At 46.2% G+C, this 18,007-nt stretch overlaps 1 protein-coding gene and 1 long non-coding RNA gene across 2 annotated transcripts in view; one reads left to right on the forward strand and one right to left on the reverse strand.

Moving 5' to 3' along the window:
• Window positions 1-8,615, reverse strand: part of LOC131812372 (uncharacterized) — a 39,579-nt gene extending 30,964 nt beyond the window's left edge. Inside the window, exons 1-2 of the long non-coding RNA XR_009346316.1 lie at window positions 8,352-8,615; window positions 6,297-6,412 (exon numbers count right to left, since the gene is read on the reverse strand). This is a non-coding gene — a long non-coding RNA (uncharacterized LOC131812372). The remainder of the gene's footprint in view (window positions 1-6,296; window positions 6,413-8,351) is intronic.
• A 577-nt stretch (window positions 8,616-9,192) lies between these two features.
• Window positions 9,193-18,007, forward strand: part of SLC1A1 (solute carrier family 1 member 1) — a 76,463-nt gene continuing 67,648 nt past the window's right edge. Inside the window, exon 1 of the mRNA XM_059141780.1 lies at window positions 9,193-9,400. Within this exon, the coding sequence (XP_058997763.1) occupies window positions 9,310-9,400 (91 nt within the window). The 5' untranslated portion in view covers window positions 9,193-9,309. The remainder of the gene's footprint in view (window positions 9,401-18,007) is intronic.

Consider the following 18,007-nt stretch of genomic DNA (forward strand, 5'->3'; position numbering starts at 1 on the left):
TATCCCTTGTGATATTAATTGTAATAGCAAAATACTGGAAAAGAACCAAATGTCTATCACTAGGAAGTTTGTTTAAAAAAAAAAAAACAAAAAACTATGGGTCTATCCACACAATAAAGTATCCTGTAGCATTTCAAAAGAATGAGGAAGACTTCTTCATACCAATAGCTACACAAAGGAATATTGAACAGAAAAAGGAATGAGCAAAATCTCCGTATCAGAATATTGAGCGACCACCAGGATAAATGAAACCAAGTGAGGCAAAGAACAGGGCTTAGATAATGTTACCTTCCTGTAATAAAGGGTGGGAGAATAAAAATATATTTTGTTTATGTTTTCTAAAAAGAACCAACTGAAGGACAACTAGCACAATAGATAGCTACGAAGTATTACCTAGGGGGGGAGGGAGTGGAGAGGAAGACCAAAAGGAGAATGCTCTGTGCTCTTTTAGTTTCGACTGAACTATGTAAATGTTTCACATGCTTTCATTCAAACTGATGGCATAACCACACAAGGGAAAATAATTAGCTCAAGGGACCACTGAACACAGGAATTTGACTATATATGCCTTGAGGGATATATTCTGGGGTTAAAAGTACCACAAAGAGGGACGCCTGGGTGGCTCAGTTGGTTAAGCAGCTGCCTTCGGCTCAGGTCATGATCCCAGCGTCCTGGGATCAAGTCCCACATGGGCTCCTTGCTCGGCAGGGAGGCTGCTTCTCCCTCTGCTTCTGCTGCCACTCTGTTTGCCTGTGCTCGCTTGCTTGCGCTCTCTCTCTCTCGCGCGCGCTCTCTCTCTCTCTAGCAAATAAATAAATAAAATCTTAAAAAAAAAAAAAGTACCACAAAGAAATCTTAAGCTGCTTTCAGTGGTCTTACTATTAGAAGTAATGTTGATACACACACATACACACACACACCCACACACACACAGGTTTTTTTTTTCTTTTTTAAGAAAGAGAGAGAGGAGTGACAGAGAGAGAGAGAATCTCAAGCAGGCTCCATGCCCAGCGCAGAGCCTGATGTGGGGCTCGATCTCACAACCCTGAGATCATGACTTGAGTTGAAATCAAGAGTCGGATGTTTAGCCAACTGAGCCATATATATATGGTTTTTTGTTTTTGTTTTGTTTTTTACTATTACACATACATTATAGAATTAGGAAATAAATACTTAAGGCCATTAAGAGCCAAGATTTTCAAAGTAAAGAAAAAGTGACATGAGTAAAATCAAAGAAATTTAATCAAAATTCTGCAGTGTTAATTTGAATTGACTCACACACATTGGGAATGGCTACAATTAAGATGAACAAAGAGAAAAGAATGAGTGTTGGTAAGGATGTGCACAGACTGGAACCCTCAGGCACTGCTGGTGGGAATGCAAACTGGTGCAGCCACTGGGGAAAACAGCATGGCAGTTCCTCGAAATATTATACATAGAGGATGCCTGGGTGGCTCAGTCAGTTAAGCATCTGCCTTTGGCTCACGTCACAATCCCAGGATCCTGGAATTGAGTCCCTCATCAGGCTCCTTGCTCGGCAGGGAGTCTGCTTCTCCTTCTGTCTGACACTTCCCCTGCTTGTAAATGGGTCTCTCTGTCTCTCTGACAAATAAATAAATAAAATCTTTTAAAATATATATAACCCAGAGAATTACCCCGAAGAATTCCACTTTGGTATATACACGAAAGAACTGAAAGCAGGGACTTGAACAGATACTGATACACCCATTTTCACAGCTGCATTATTCACAGCCCAGGTGTTCATCAGTGGATGAACGGATAAACAAATAGAAATTATTCAGCTGTGACAAGGAGGGAATTCTGACTCATGTCAACACAGATGAGCCGTGAGGACCTTAAGCTAAGTGAAACAAACCAGGACAGGACCTAGTAGAGATGAGTACCCCCATCACCAAGACTACAGTTTCTTAACACTATTCTCCACAAAAAGGAACCCAGAGACTGGGGAAATGGCTGCTTCCAGGGCAAGAAATGTACAAGAGGGTCCTAGGACATCTTGTTGAGCCAGAAAATAAGAACACTATTTGAAGACAAATGGTTTGGCCAAAGGACATGGGAGCCAAAATGAATGGACTCCCGTTAGCTAAAGATTCAGCAATTTGAGCAAGGAAAATAATAACGATCGTAACTGATTGAAACACATAAATCCATCCAAAACATATAAAATCTATGTGCGCATATATAACTGATTGAAATATGTGGATTTATGTGTTTCAATCAGTTGTATATGCGCACACAGATTTATATATTTTGGATGGATTTACGTGTTTCATATTAACATAATAAATTTCATTTCATAATAACACTAATAAAAGTATTCACAAGAACTCTAGTAGACATAATAACACTAATACAGTGTCCTATTCATAATAACACCAGTGAGCATAATTACCCTAATACAGTGTCCATCATCACACGCATAAAAAACAAGGGAACAAAACAATGTCAGTCCCCACTGCAGGATGCTAGGGCCCCAATTCATGACTGAGAAAAGCAGTAAGGGGAAAAAGTTAATCACGGATCCTGCTTTTTCTGTACAAACTCTATTTCAGGGTAACCAAATAGCTGATGAGGTAAAAATTCTTTTTATAGAAGAATTCTGGCAAATATATTCAGAGGAACGATAGAATGAGAACAAATTAAATAAAGCGATCTTAAGCAACCATCACTAACAGATGCCAAACCATATTCAAAATGTTGACGGCGAATTTATCCCAGATGAATCAGGCTGACATCAGAATCCACCGTTGGTTGGATCTTGGCCCTGCTAGCTATCAGACCCCTAGATCCAACCTCCAGCTCAGAGGACACAGTGCGGGAGGAAAACAAATCAATTGCCACCATGAAAAAGCAATCAGCCAAATCTAGTCTGAGGGAATCTTATAGGACAAATGAGCCCGTCCCTTTAACAAACAAATGAGATGGAGGGGGGAGGGGGAATCTGTTGCAAAATGAACAGCCCAACGTGATGTGTGGACCCGTCTGGATCCTGGCGTCCAGAACATGTTCCCTACTTGCAACTTGCCCTGCAGGTCTTCCGGGTTAAAATGTACAGTTGGGAAGATATATTCTGCTTTTTCTCTTGGCTTCATTAGAGCTGAAGACATCTAGTACAGCCTCAGCCCGACCTCAGCTACCGACAGTAATAAATAAGTGAGCCTCTGTATCGGGCCGGTTCACACGGGACTCCCCCAGCCCAAGACTCTTGAGAGTCGCCTCATCTGGCACTGACCATCCCGAGGCTCTCGGTTCAGCATCCCTGCCCCCAGGAGCCGAGGGTGCCTGGGACGTGAAATCTCAGGTCCTCTCCCTGCCTGACTACATACACTTCCTGCCACACTTGTGTTGATGTGGCTGCACCCGGGTTGGTAAGAAACAGTCTGGGAGGCAGCCCCTTAATGGGTGGTCAGAAACAGAGCTGTCACCCTCCTGTCTCTAACATACACCTCCTTCCTCGGCAAAGCCTGGAGAGAGAAAACCGGACCAGCATCTCTTTTACCCTCCCTTTGGTCTTCCCACCATTTCCTTGACCAGAAAGTGGTGAGTCGCTCATCTAATCCCCCTGGGTCTTCTCCTCCTGCTTCAGCGGAGGGGCAGCTACTTATAGGTAATGGGGTGACCTTCCTCCACTCCAGAGAATTCTCTGAGATGGGTCTTTCATGCTGGGATTCTGATACTCTAATGAGGAGTGAAGGACTACGAAACATTCTTTCTCATGATGATAGTCTTTCCTGCTACATAATCCTAAACTTCATGTAGAAGTGGAATGTTAGTATATTTTGTTCTTTAAATTCCTTCTGTAGAAAATCCTAATCTCCCAAGTGTATGAACAGCTTGGCCTAGCAGAGCAAAGAACACGTGCTCACAAATTAATAATATTCAGATTACTGGGTGCCTGAGCGGCTCAGTCAGTTAAGCATCTGTTTTCAGTTCAGGTCATGATCCCAAGGTTCTGGGATCGAGCCCTGCATTAGGCTCCCTGCTCAGCGGGGAGCCTGCTTCTCCCCCTGACTGCTGCTCTCCCTGCTTGTGTTCTCTCTGTCAAATACATAAATAAAATCTTAAAATTTAAAAAAAAAAAGCAGCACTCAGATTACTACCCTTACACACATATACACACACGCACAGACGTAATTGGAATTATAATATGCATATTTTAAGTTTTATATTTACAGGTACACAAATAATAACTATAGTCTCATTATAAAAAAAAAAATTCTCCCACTGTTTTATAACTTACTTTTGCCATTTCAAAACATAGCTATGTGTCCTTACCATTTTCCCATGTAATTTTTGAATTACATGCTTAAATATGCTTTTCAATACCTGAATGGTGTTCCATTGTCCAGTATACCTTAACACACTTAACCAATCTTTACCCCGTCCACTTTATTAGGTAGTGAAATTGTTTCCAACTGAACTGGAATGGACAGCCCACCCCCCAACCATCATTTTTTGGGGGGAATAAAGTTGAAGAGGTAGAATGATTTAGTTTAAGAATACAAATGCTTTTAATGAAATATGTTACAAACTACCTAACAAGCCTCAGAAAAGTCATAGCATTTTTTAGGTCTACCGGAAGTCTGCAACGCTGCCCATTTCTACATAGCTTCTCTAAGTTTACAATTTATAATCTTAAAATTATACATTTTTAAATATTTTATCTTAAAACATCTTTAACTGGTAAACAAATACTGGTTTAAGTTTTCATTTCCTTGAGTTCTTGTGAGACTGAAAACTTGTTCATGTTTCAGATATGTATCAAATATGTTCATGTTTCAAATATGTATCAAATATGTATCAGCCATTTGTATTTATTACTTCAAATGGTATCTTCAGATGAGGTTGTTTAAACTCTTCAGAGAGGTTAAACAACCTGCTCAAGGACACACAGTTTTTACGAAGCAGATAAATATATATATATATATATATATATATATATATATATACACATATATATATATAATATTCTGAAATGAAACAGAATTGTTCTTCAGTTTGTCAAAGCAAGCAATAAAGCCTGTGGGGAAAGCTCTGTTCAATTCAGCCTGCAAGGACGTCTAAATAATATATAAATCTCTTCAGGCCAAATCTTCTTTATAAAATATTACTTGGAGAATTATTGTGAAGATTTAATGAATTATAGTTCTTTCTTCTTTTAATTTATAATTTCAAGATGAAGTAAATAAGGAAGAGATTGCTAAAAAGACTGAATGTGCTGACAGCATCCTTCTTATCACCCATCAGTCATGAATGGCTACGCAGCGGTAGATGCTGAAGGAGACTCTGGTACCCCATGACCTCCTTCGTCCCATTACCACAGCATGAGGACAAAGCAACCAACTGCATATGTTTTATGATGGTAGACCAAAACCAGCCTATTTCTGGAGGTGATCAGAAGCTGATGCCTTACTTTTTGTCCCTGAACCAGTAATATATAAGCCAATGCTGTCACCTGATGATATAACCTTGTATGGCAAAGTCAAAGTCTCTTTCCTTTCATAACAAGAGAGTCCATGACTCAACAACTGAGGATGAAAAATAGAAAGAAACAATAGCAGTAAAAGAAATGCCAGAGTTGCTTAAATGTTTGGGGGGGGGGGAAGCACACTGGCAAAATGTAATGTATTAAGACATGGCCAAAGATTTGTATCAGCAGGGTTGAAGGCATCTGAGGGGTCTGGGGAAAAGGAGATGTTAACACCTATTGGAAGGGGGGAAAAAACCCTACAGATTTCTTCTACTTGGCTTTAAGGTCTTACCCCAGGAGAGTAAAGTTCCTGTTCCAAGACCTGAGTGGTCAAGTTCCCCTCAGAGAGAACTTACAAGAGAAACGTCTCTTAACTATTGTCCAACTTGAGATTATGTGCTTTCATGACTATCATAGACAATGAAAATTTAAAAAATAAATCTAAAACCCTAAGTCTCCTATCTCCCCCCAAAGTGATGCTTACTACCTGTAAGTAGTGCTTATCTCAGGCAAATATATCATAGAACCAGAGGTCAGTAGTAGCCACAGAAAGTGAATTCAGGAGTTCAGCCACCAAAATGCAAGCAAGTTCCACCTGAGAAAAGCACTTCAAGACACCCTAATGTCCCCTGGATTTGGAAGGATGGAATCCTGAAGATCTTGCATAAAGTAACTCCAGTAATTTCCCCTAACAATTCTGTATTTGTTCCTCATATAAAAGGCGGTCCATTCACCTTGAGCCAGACCACCTAGTTCACCTTGATTTTCCTCTTACCAACCAAGGGAACTGAAGGAATTTTCTTACCTTCTATGTGCCCCAGATTCCTCAGCTGTAAGACGAAGACGCTAATGACACACAGTATCTCATCTGATTCTTCCAGCAGTTCCACGAGGTAGAACACCAGTCCCTATGGCATTCAGCTGTTGGGAGGATCAAGGGAGATAATTTGTGCAAAGTGGTTAGAAAGGTGCCTGGCACAAGGCAAGTGCATTATATCTGCTTATTAATTATTTTTTATTACCACCTAAAGTGGAACCGCCAAGGAGCAATGGCATGAGTGCGGTTTATAATTCCCTTGGCCCACCTGCTTTGAACTTTGGAGATTCTTGACTCTTACGTTTAATTTAGGAGATTTTTATTACTTCAAAATGAGTGTATACATGTTGGCTTTATTCATCTTTTTATATTGCACTATTTTAAAATTGCATAATTTAAATTAGCATAAAGCCACTTACATACTCTATGGAGTCTTAGGTATGAAAATGCAGTAGATTTAGGGTCCATGGCAACTTTAAACAGCAATTACTCTTTTTTTTTTAATTTTTTCAATTTATTTATTTTCAGAAAAACAGTATTCATTATTTTTGCACCACACCCAGTGCTCCATGCAATCCGTGCCCTCTATAATACCCACCACCTGGTACCCCAACCTCCCACACCCCCGCCACTTCAAACCCCTCAGATTGTTTTTCAGAGTCCATAGTAATTACTCTTAATAAATATGCCAGGGTTCTTGTGGGTCTGACGTCAGGAGGCGTTCCTGACAGGCAGGCCACAGGTGAGAGGGAGAAAAATGCACCTGCTCCCATTATCTCCAAGTACAACTGGGGATGGCGCTCGCTGTATGCCAGGCACTAAGTCTTTTAAAAACATTGTATTCAACTCTTACCATATCCCCGTGAGAGAAATAATATTCATGCCTCCATTTTACAGATGTAGAAACTAAGACAGACAAAGAAATTTAAGCAATTTGCCCAAAGTTACCCAGATGGTAAGTGGTGGTCCTGGGATTTTAACCTAAACATCCTACGCATAAAACCCAGGTGTGATTGTTCTATTAGATGTCAAAAAGTTGTGATGTACAAAGTTCATCTTGGTTTTTCCACTTTTTTCTCTCTTTAGGGCCCATTTCTCTCTTCAATACAACCCTACCCACAACTGTAATAGGCATGAGGAAGCTCACGGGAAACACTTGGGAAAATACACGAAGATAGAAAGCAGAAAGATTCAAACACGTTATTAAATCACCCAAAGACAACCACTGTTAAAAATTCGGCATATTTCCTTATGGACTTTTTTTCCCTAAGTATAAGGTTTTGTTTTCTATGTTTGCTTTACATAGTTGTGACCAAACTGTATGCACAATGTAATCTTTTTTCCCCCTCTCTTTTTCCCCTTTCCCTTTTTTCCCCTAATATCATAACATATGCTATCTCATGCAATTAAAAATTTCATAAACTTCCTTTCTATAGGTTGCATAATGTACTACTGCACAACTTCATAATATATTTGCCATTCCTTTCCTGTTGGATACCTGAGTACTTCCCAGCTTTTTGTGTGTGGGTGGGGGGGTGGCTATCTCTGTCCCCTCTTTCTTGATAGTTTCCCTCCTTCTGACATTTCCTCAGATCCTGCTCAGGCACACAGTGACCTTGACACCGCTCTATCCTTCCTGCTCTCAAAATTTAGTTTCTGGAGAAGATCTGATAAAGTCGTTCATGCTAAAGTGTACCTGGTTCTTAAAGCTGAATTATAATCTCTTCAAGTAGGCTTGCATCAATTTCAGCCAAAGGAATGAAGCTCTAATTGTGGGGTTTTAGTCATCAGATAATCCCGTTGGGGAGCTCCCCCACCCTCCCCATTCAGAGCGTAGCCTCCGCAATAGCAAAAAAAAAAAAAAAGGTGCAGATCTTACTTAATGTTAGGAAAACTGACAGGAAGGCAGCCTAGAGCTGCGGAGGTGGTGGTGTGGGAAAGGGAAGGAAAGAGTGTGTGTAAGTGACGGTGAAATAATGGGGTAGAATTGAAGAGAACTAGAAAATTCACTTAGGCTCGCGTAGTCTATTTGGCACCACTTACCTCGTTTCTCCAACTCCCCCGTTTGCCTTCCCAGCGCACTTGGCCTTAGGACTGGGCCCTCCCACCTTCACCCAGCGCCGCTCCGCCCGGCGCGCACACCTAGTCCCTCTGCCAAGGCTCACAGTTCGGGGGCCTTCAGCGGCCACAGAGCCACTCAAGTTTCTACGCGGGCCCATTGCAAGCCCCGCGTCCACCCGCCGTCCTACGGGTGCCTCCCCTCCCACTACCCCGAGAAAGAATTAATAGTGGGGGGCGGGTGGGGGGATTAGGGGTTTGAGCTCACCAAGTCCTGCTCTGCCTCCCCCACCCCCAGCCGTCCCTCTTGCCCCGCTGGGGGCTTCAGGCGTTCGGGACGCTGCGGCGGGGAGCCAAGGGCACCCGCGACAGCGCTGTTCCCTCACCTCTCCCCACCCGCGAGGGCGCCGCGGCGCCGGGGGCAGGCGTGTGCGCCGCGGCGGGGAGCGGGTGGGCGGGCGCCCGGCCAAACCACGGCGGCTCCGCCCATTTGGGCTCCGCGAGGAGGAAACCCCAAATCCGAAAAGCTGGTCTGGCAGGACAGAAGAAAAAAAAAAAAAAAGCGACTCCAGGTGCCGGCTGGCGGGCGCGGGCTGCGGGCTGCAGGCTCCAGGCTCCCGCGCGCACGGCGCACGCCCCCACGCGCCCGCCGCCCGCCGCTCCTCCCCCCTTCCTCGCGGGTCGGCCCCGGCGCTGCAGAGCGCGGCGGCGGCAGGAGGAGCCGGGCGCGCCCAACGCGCACTGCCGGCGAGGTGGCCCGGGCGACAGGCGCGGCGCGCGGTCTCAGGGGACAGCGGCGGTGACAGCGACAGCGGCGGCCCGCGCGCCCCCGTCTCCCGCCCCCGCCGCGCCGCGGAGCCTCCGCCGGTCCCCCGCGCTCGCGGCCGAGCTCCGCGCACAATAGCGGCGGCCGCGGCGGCGGCTCCCGGCCCCGGCGCCCGCCATGGGGAAGCCGGCGAGGAAGGGATGCGACAGCAAGCGCTTCCTGAGGAGCAACTGGCTGCTGATGTCCACCGTGGCCGCGGTGGTGCTCGGTGAGCGGCTCGGCGGGCGGGTGGGCGAGGCGCGCGCCCTCACGCGCTCCCAGCGCCCAGGCCGCGTGCGGGCCCGGCGGGGGCGAGGGTGGGCGAGGCGCCGCGGGTGCGCTTGGTCGGCCTCGGAGCCACGCGGGGGCTTCCCCGCCGGGGCGCCCCTGTCTGCGTGCGAACAAAGCTCCGCGGACACTCCGATTTCGGTGCTCCACGAGCTGCGGGCTCCCGCTTTACCCGAAACGATCAGAGGGGCTTGGAAGGGGGAGGCGAAGCTCCTGGTCCTTTCCGTTGGGAAGCAGACACGGTTTATTATTAGGTTTTCAGTCCTGTGTGCTCTCCGCGCCCCCCCCCCCCGCCCCGTGCTGCCTGGACAGGGATCGAGTGCGGAGAGGGTCTTCGGTCCTAGGTTGGACTGGCAGAGGCACCTTAGCCTCAGGGGTGGCCGGGCCCCCGAGGGGAGGGAGGTAGAGGGTGTTGCCGCTCACCCGGGGCCAAATTCTTGCCCAAACTCAGGTGTGTGCAGTTAGGGCCCGCAGGAGGTCACTGGGGAAAGAGAGCTCAGAGAACTCAATTTCTTCCTTTCCCACCCTGGTAACCTGCCAGAATAGCCTCCTTGAGCCACCTCGCTCTCCACATTGTTGCTCTATTGAAAATAATTTTGAGTCCTATTTGCGTGTTTTTAAACAAGGGTGTATTTAAATGATTCACTCCTGACAGATTACTGGACTAAGCGGATGTCTGAGCCATTGCTCAGAAGTATGAGTTGTTCGGATTTCGATTCAGTTTGCCTCTCTTAGCACTGGGGCTCTGGAATGCGCTCCTTTGGGGCTGGAGTCTGTCTCCTTTTCTCTTTGAGCTCACACAGGTGGGGACACCCAGCAGGTGAGATCCCTTTGAAGTCCCCATCTTCCCTCTGGAAACAGCAGCTGGGTTTGCGGAAAAAGGGATGGGGTGCCAGCCTCCGGACCTCCTGCACCTTCTCCAGGGATTTCTGAATCTCAGAATATTGGGCATTGCCTATCCCTACTCTTGATGCCCTACCCGCCCCCCCCCCAAAAAAAAACCTGTGGAAGTTAACGGAATCCTCAGAATCAGATTTGCTCCTCCAGAACCTTGTGCAAAATAAAGTCAGTTTTCGAGTAAAGAAATAACATCTTGGAATTGCTTTAGCAGAGGCCATTTGTGGGAGGAAAGGAGAGAAGTAGAGAAGAAAGTCTTTTCTGTTTAACTATTTCCCCCAAGGGCTAAGTGGGCTTAGGGGGTTTTAGGGAAGGTTTATCCTGCCCCCACTACATTTAAGCAATGTATCACACAGAGAGAGTGATTTGATTTCCCTGTATCCAAACAGATGAAATGGCCTTGTTTGTTTTCCCTCGTGATAAGCGTCCACAATTAATTGTTAAGCCCTTTTTAAGGATAGTTACTGGGTAACTTAGGTCAGCATTTCCTCCTAATTCTTGGTAAAAGTGGAACAATGCTGCCTTTTTAGCCTCAGAGTTCTCCAAGAATACTCACCCGTTAACCAAGTGTAGCATACCACTGTTCAGTGTACCCATTCACTGGAGGCTGGTTTGGAGAGGATTTTGAGCAGTTGTTCCCTGGCCTTTGGAACCTGTTGCAAAAATACAGCTTCAGGGTCAAGAGAGATTGCATGCCCATTTTGCAGATCTGGCCTGTGGCATCAGGGCACTTTCCAACAGTTTTTAACCTGGGCGAAGCTCGATTCAGACACTTTTCTCAAGAAAGAGAAACCACCATATAAAAATGTCAAGTGCCCCACTGAGGTCTTTCTGGACATTTGCTCCTCCAGGAACAGCACAGGGCTAGCCTGAGGGTTTCCGCTCCTGGCCTGAGCCATCCCATTCCATCACAGGCACTTCCTAGGGTCTTCCTTTTTTCTTTCTCTAGAGCGCTGGGTCTGAGTGGAAATCATACCTCTCTGTGGAGTACACGAGCTCAGTTATTTAACCAGAATGAAATTCCAGCTGACTTACAACAGTGAGGTTGAGTCCATTTATAAACTGATAGTAAGTTTATTTTAGAAGTCTTAATTGATACAGAAAGTCACCAGCTCTCTCCGGCAGTCTCCGTTCTAGACCTTTTTAAAGAAGAAACTGTTAACTTTATTATCTCCCCCTGACAGAATGTCGTCTTCTGATTATAGCCATTAAAATGTTTGGTCTACCATCAAAATGTTTGATCCCTGCTATAATTCAGTGGTCTTGACACTTTAAAATATTCTGATTATTGAAATGAGGGACAAAGGTTTTTATGAGCCCACTTAAAGCTTCTGTTTTTCAAGACCTAGGATATGAGAGGAAATGCAGTTAAAGATATATATATATATATATATATATATATATATTTTTTTTTTTTTTTTTACAAAGATATGGGAAGGATTAACCATTTTGTTTTATGCCCCCTAGCCTGGATCTCAATTCATTGAACAGGCAGAAATTCTAAGAGTAGATTTTTTTGTGCTCCAGCTGGGAATTCTGTCCAAACAGAATCACTGTGTGTAAAAATTCTGTGTTTCAGCATTCTGATTCAAGTGACCCAGTGACGGTCATTTTGTGTACAAATCTTCCTCAACTTGGGGTGGGGTTAGGTCCCCATAAGCCCATGGGAAGTTGGAAATATCAAATATCATAATACAAAAAATGCATTTGATGCATCTGACCTGCTGAACAGCATGGCTTAGCCTGGTCTGCCTTAAACATTTCCATTAGCATACGGTTGGGCAGAGTCATCTCACACGTGTCACGAGAGAGGACGGCACCACATCTCGCTCACCCAGGAAGAGATCAAAATTCAAAAATTTGAAGTCTGGTTTGTACTGCACCAGTGTCGCGTTCATACGGCTGTGAGGCTGAAAAATCATGCCAGGGACGGTGTGTGTCGTGTTGGTAAAGCGCTCGGGGAAGCCTCACCCCTGTCACAGCCCAGAGCAGGCGCTTTCTATCCAGGATGTGCCTTATTCCAGCCACCTGGAAAACCTGATTTCCACCTTACGGGTCTTCAGGAATGGAAGTAGATGTTATTTACACGAGCCGGCAAGCTTACTCATTCTGAATCCTTTACTTCCGTGCGCTCAGGAAGCCGTCCTTTATAGATTCAGATGCTGCTGCTTGACGTGGAGAACGTTCTTCCAGCTTATTAGGAATACCCTTGCCCCGGCTTCCCGTCCCCTACCCTGCGCCCCAGCAACATGCATTCCGCAGTGCTTGTTTGAGTCGTGATAGATGTTTCTGGGTGTCTCTGAGGCCTCTGATGAGGGGGCCGGCTGCGCTCACCTGCACAGAGCCTTGTGCGTGGTAGCATTCCGGAATGTGCATCATTACTGATAAAGTTCGTTTGGTCTCGCGACTCCCATGCCTGGTACTGCTGGGCCTCTAATCAGCCCAGTCTTGGGATATACCTGTAGCAGCCAACACTTAGATTGTCCATTCGGTAGAGACTGCCCCAGAGCACAAAGCAGCAAACAAAACCGTCAAAACCCCTTTCCTCATGGAACTTCTGCTCCAGTGCAGAGAGTAAACCATCAACAGAACAAAGAGGTAGAGTACCACACGGAATGTGTCAGATTCTGAGAACACGGAGGGGGCTGGGAGAGGCTTGCACTTTTATATCAGAGCCGCAGCGAGGGCCCCACTGAGAAGGAGACCACTGAGCCAAGACTAGAAGGACATGCGGCGACACGTGCACAGGTATCTGGGGAGCTTCCTGGCTTGTTTGAGAAGGAACAGGGAGTGGAGGGACAGAGCAGTGGGGGAGTGTGGGCTCCTCCTTTGACTTTTCCTGGGAGGTGGGAAACCTTTGAAGGGTTCTGAGCAGAGCAGGTGGTCTGGTTGTATTTTAATCTGCTCCCCCTGGGCTCCCCCTGGCGCCGTTTTGAGTACAGACTGGGGGAGGGGGCAGGGGCTGGAAGCAGAGGCAGGCTGAGGAGGCTAGAGGGCACTTCACCTGCTACGCATTTGACTTCTTATACTTCTCCAACCTCATTTCCATCATGCCTGGTGAAATATTAGGAAATGCTCATGGAAAAAAGGCAGGGGAAATGTTTTGTGGCGACAAAGTAGGTGTTGCCTCCATATCTGTCTATGAGGAAACTGTACCCTTGCCCACGTAGGGGTGAGTGAACGGAGACTCAACCCCTCCCAGCTCCCTGTCGTAGCCAGTGCTTGCCGACCCTCCTGGGAATCACAGTAGTGTGGGCCGAGCGCCATACTGGGGTGCCATACTTGGGTCTGTGTTGTCCTTTTCTACCCTGAGACTGGGCAGGGGCAGAAACATGCCTCCAGGGCTCTGCGAATCCCTATGGCTGCGCTTGGAGGGATGCTGCTCTGGTGGGACTTGGCAGGCTCATCCACCAGACTGGCCTCCACGGTGGGTGACTGGCCTCCACAGTGGGTTCAGACCCACCCTTGTGCCTCTGGTCATGAGGCTGTGGGACTCTTCCTTCCGCCTTCAAAGCCTCCTTTTCCTGCCTTCTAACAGAGGCGCGGGGCAAGACTGCAGCGGAGGGTGTGATGGAGGGACATGGGAAAATAAAAGGAACAAGGCTGCCAAGGAGGCAGAGGCAGCTCCTGGGGGGCGCCTAGAATGCCATGCTGATGAGTTTGGACGTGGTCTGAGGGTTAGGTTGGCAAGGACATGGTCAGAGCTGTGCTGGGGAAAGATCACTGACAGGTGCGTGTGGCGAATGGATCCTGGGAGGGCCGTCTTGCAGGTGGGCACACGACCGAGGGGTGTGTCCGTGTCCAAACAGGGAGAGCTAGGGCCCTTGGCTGCTCAGCTGCAGTGGGAATGGAAAAGAAATGACAGTTAACTCGCGGTGCTCAGCGGGTTAAGCTGATGGGGTATGGCCAGATTTGGTCCTCCAGGGGAAGAAAGTGGCCATCTCTAGCAGGAGGTGGAATCCTAGAAGTGGCACAGACTTGGAAAAGAACTATTGTGCACCCCCACTGTGCAGAAGGAACATCTACTTGTATGCAGTACTGTGCAGTTAGAATATATTCTTTTTTTTTTCCCCACTAAGCCATGAGCCTCCCTGAACCTGTAGCATCTGTCACAGTGCATGGTGGACTCAATACGTTTGTTGATTTGTTGATGAGACATTTATGACCCGGAGAGAGTAAGACATTGTCCTGGTTTATTGAGTGAATAAATGAGCCCTAAGCTTAGCCTGAGCTCCATTTCCTCCATAAATTTTCTACTATCTACTTCAGCATTCTCTAATCTTGACATCAGGACCCCAGATTAATACTTAGTCTACACATATTTCAAGCATGATCACCTTTTCCTTCTCAAAACTAGATCATAGATCCCTTGAGGCCCAAAGCACCCCACTACTCCTAGCCAATGCTGGAAAATGAAACGAGACCTTAAAGTAATGGGACTGACTCTTCAGAGCTCTTTAAGAAAGGGTATCTGATACTTAAACTTTCTGGGCCTTTGTTTTCTTATCAGAAAGGAGAGGGATTTGGATGAGCTGGAAGAACCAGGATTTCCTTCACGTGCCAGCTCCCCATTATAGAGAGTGGACTGTCTGGCGGGATATGTTTGCTGAGAAGGAATTGGAAACAGAAGTTCTGGAATTGATTACTGATGTCTGCCCAGGGCTTGGGAACAGAGAGTAGGGGCATGTGTGCTGTATACCCAGTTGACCCCAAGTTAGAAAATCTCTGCGGTTCCTTCTACCTTTCGTCCTTTTGCTCAGGGATGATGTCATCATCATTCCTCAGTTTATAGCTAGGAACTCTTCCATGGGACACTAAGCAAGTGATAAAGGAATTACAGGAGGATGACACGATCTTGATGTTGAGTCCGCTGTAAACCCCCATGACTTGAGTTTAATAATGTAAACTATAAAAAATAAATAACGTGATTTGTCTATGGGACTATTACCGGGGCAGTGTTCCATGTCAGCTTTAGATTATTCAGGAATATGAGGTCTAATAAACGTATGTTGTTCCTCTATATGTATAAATATCTTGCATGTGTCTGATAAGTACTTTAGAGACTAGGTCCTTTAACTGGCGTGGCCCAAGTTCCACATATTAAAGAATTAGAAAAAGAATTTGGGGCTTTGAATGTCCCTCCCTGATCCTTTCATTTTTTTAAACCAAATCAGATCCAAGCAGATGTGGGGACTCACTAAAGAGATTCTGAGTTTGAGTTGTTCTCTGCATGGTATATACACCTCGAGCCTATCAAACCAAAACCCCACATAAAGCTATATGAACCCAAAATGATAAAATAAATCTTTTGAAAATTATCACAGATGTTAGACTCTGCCCTGCACCTTATGTTGTATACATGTTCTTAACGCCATCTATTGGGAGGAATTTGAAGGTAAATTGATGAAGAACAGAGAAGGGCCAGAGAAGGTGTGTGTGTGGAGGGGGGTGTGTATGTGTGTATGTACCTGTCTGTCTGTCTATTCAGTTTGGTGAATAGTCAGAAAAGAGAACATTAGCGACACCCAGGTGGTGCAGACAGTTAAGCATCTGACTCTTGATTTCAGCTCAGGTCATGATCGCAGGGTCCTGGGATCGAGCCCCACATGGGGCTCTGCCCTCAACAGGGAGTCTGCTTGGGATTCTGTTCCTCTCCCTCTCCCTCTGTCCCTCCCTCCTGTTGGTGCACTCTCTCTTTCTCTCTCTCTGTCTCTGTCTAAAATCAATCAATCAATCTTAAAAAAAAGAAAAAGATTGTTCATAGCTATTCAATATCTTGTTAGATGTTGCTTAATGGGAGACATTGGATTTTTTTTCTTTACAATATACAAAAAGGAAAAAAAAAACAAACCCTGTAGAATCAAAGTTATCTACCTGTCAAAAATTTGAGCAGCAAGCAATAAAGGAAACTTCAAATGAAGACACATGCTGTAGAAAAACTACCATGAGCCAGATGAGGCTCTGCTAGAGCTCCCGTAGTAGCTCAGACAGCGAAACCCCCCGCTAGGTCAGACAGGGTGTGCTTACCTAGGACGGGGAATTCAAGAGAGAGCATATGCGTGCTCGTGCGAGTGATTGCTTGTGAAGAGAGAAAGCTTTCCACATTAATTACTTGTGAGAAATTGTGATTACCTGTAACAGAGCTGAGCCTCCCAGTAACTGTCCTGTGGGGACTCAGCGACACGCTGGCTGGGTGCCAGGGAAGTGTGGTTTGCCTGAGGAGCAGCAGATCCACCCCCACCGCTGCACTCCCCCCCACCCCCACTCCCCCTACACCACCCCCTCACCCCCCACCCCCAGTCCTCGTGCTGGAGATCCAGAGTCATGTATGCTGTGAGGACCAGCACTCTCGAAGCAAACGAACTCATTTTCAGTGACACCAAGGGGTCCATTTAAACCCCCCTGCAGCAGTGCATTAATGTAGCAGGTGTTTTCGGGGCCTTTCCTATTTAGAATGTTAAACATACATCTAGTAGCAGAGAATATCAGAGACAATGACTGTTAAGTCAATAATTCACTTCGGAGCCGCCGTTCGACTCAGTGGCTAGATGGAGAAGGAGCTAATTCATTACACTTGCTGAGGAAACAGCCCCGACTGCAACAAAGAGTGCTCTGTTGTAATTAGCGCACTCCACAGTAACACCTCTGTTGATGGGAAGAAAGTGTTTCAGTGACTCACTGGTTGCCAGAAATGTTACTACCCCACGTTGGAGAAGTATGTGCCAACTGCCTGTTCCATGACCAGAGGTAGAATACTTCCTTTCCCGCAAACACTCCTGCACTTTCCGGGGCAGGTGGACCTTGTCCCAGGCCCCAGATGATCCAGGCTGCATGTTCTGGGCTGTTCCTCTCTGGGCCCCGGCTCCAGTTGTATGAGTTCTGGGCAACGGTCCCCCCTCAGCCAGGACGAGGAAGACGCTGTGCCTCTTCTCCAGCACAAGACCCAGAGGCGGCACTAAGGAGATGAGCCCCTCCCACCAGTTCTGCACGTGCGGCCCGAGGTCTCTGTTCGCCCAGGCCTCCTGGTCTCAGGGACCCTAAGTGCGTCCACAGATGGGACAGCTGTCACAGCACATCTTCATGTGTCAGGAAGTCTCCTGACATGAGCGTCACATGTCTCTGTGAGGTCTGCATGTTGATTGCAAAGAGGTGGCCTTTGGGACTGGAACTTTCCATTCAGAAATGACCAGAGAGGGTCCATGCTGTGTGTTTATTCTTACAACTGCCCTGAGACAGTTACTCGAGTTCAGTGCCCTCGGGCTTTGAAAGCTCCATTTACTTACTCAACTAAGAAGGAAACCCTTTGGGAAGAGAGCTTAAGTGAGTTTATATAATCAAATGATATTTTACCACTGTTCTGTTGCTCAAGAGTTATCTGGTTACTTATAATTCGTAAAGAATTAAGTCAACAACAACAATAAATGCATCATCACCAGGAATACCTAACCACTGAAAGCCTGATCTCCAAGCCTCTTCCCGCTTCTGAAGGATAAACTGATTTTGCTCAGTTCTTCTGGGCATTTCAGATACTTCATTGTCTTCCAATTCCATTAATCGCTTACAGGTTTCATGCCAGATTCCCCAAATTATGAGACAACAAAGGAGACACGTTTTCTTCTTTGAAAAGTTATTTCTCTTGCAGTTCACTAAG

The sequence above is a fragment of the Mustela lutreola genome, chromosome 12 (assembly GCF_030435805.1).
Source record: "Mustela lutreola isolate mMusLut2 chromosome 12, mMusLut2.pri, whole genome shotgun sequence".
Lineage (NCBI taxonomy): Eukaryota > Metazoa > Chordata > Mammalia > Carnivora > Mustelidae > Mustela > Mustela lutreola.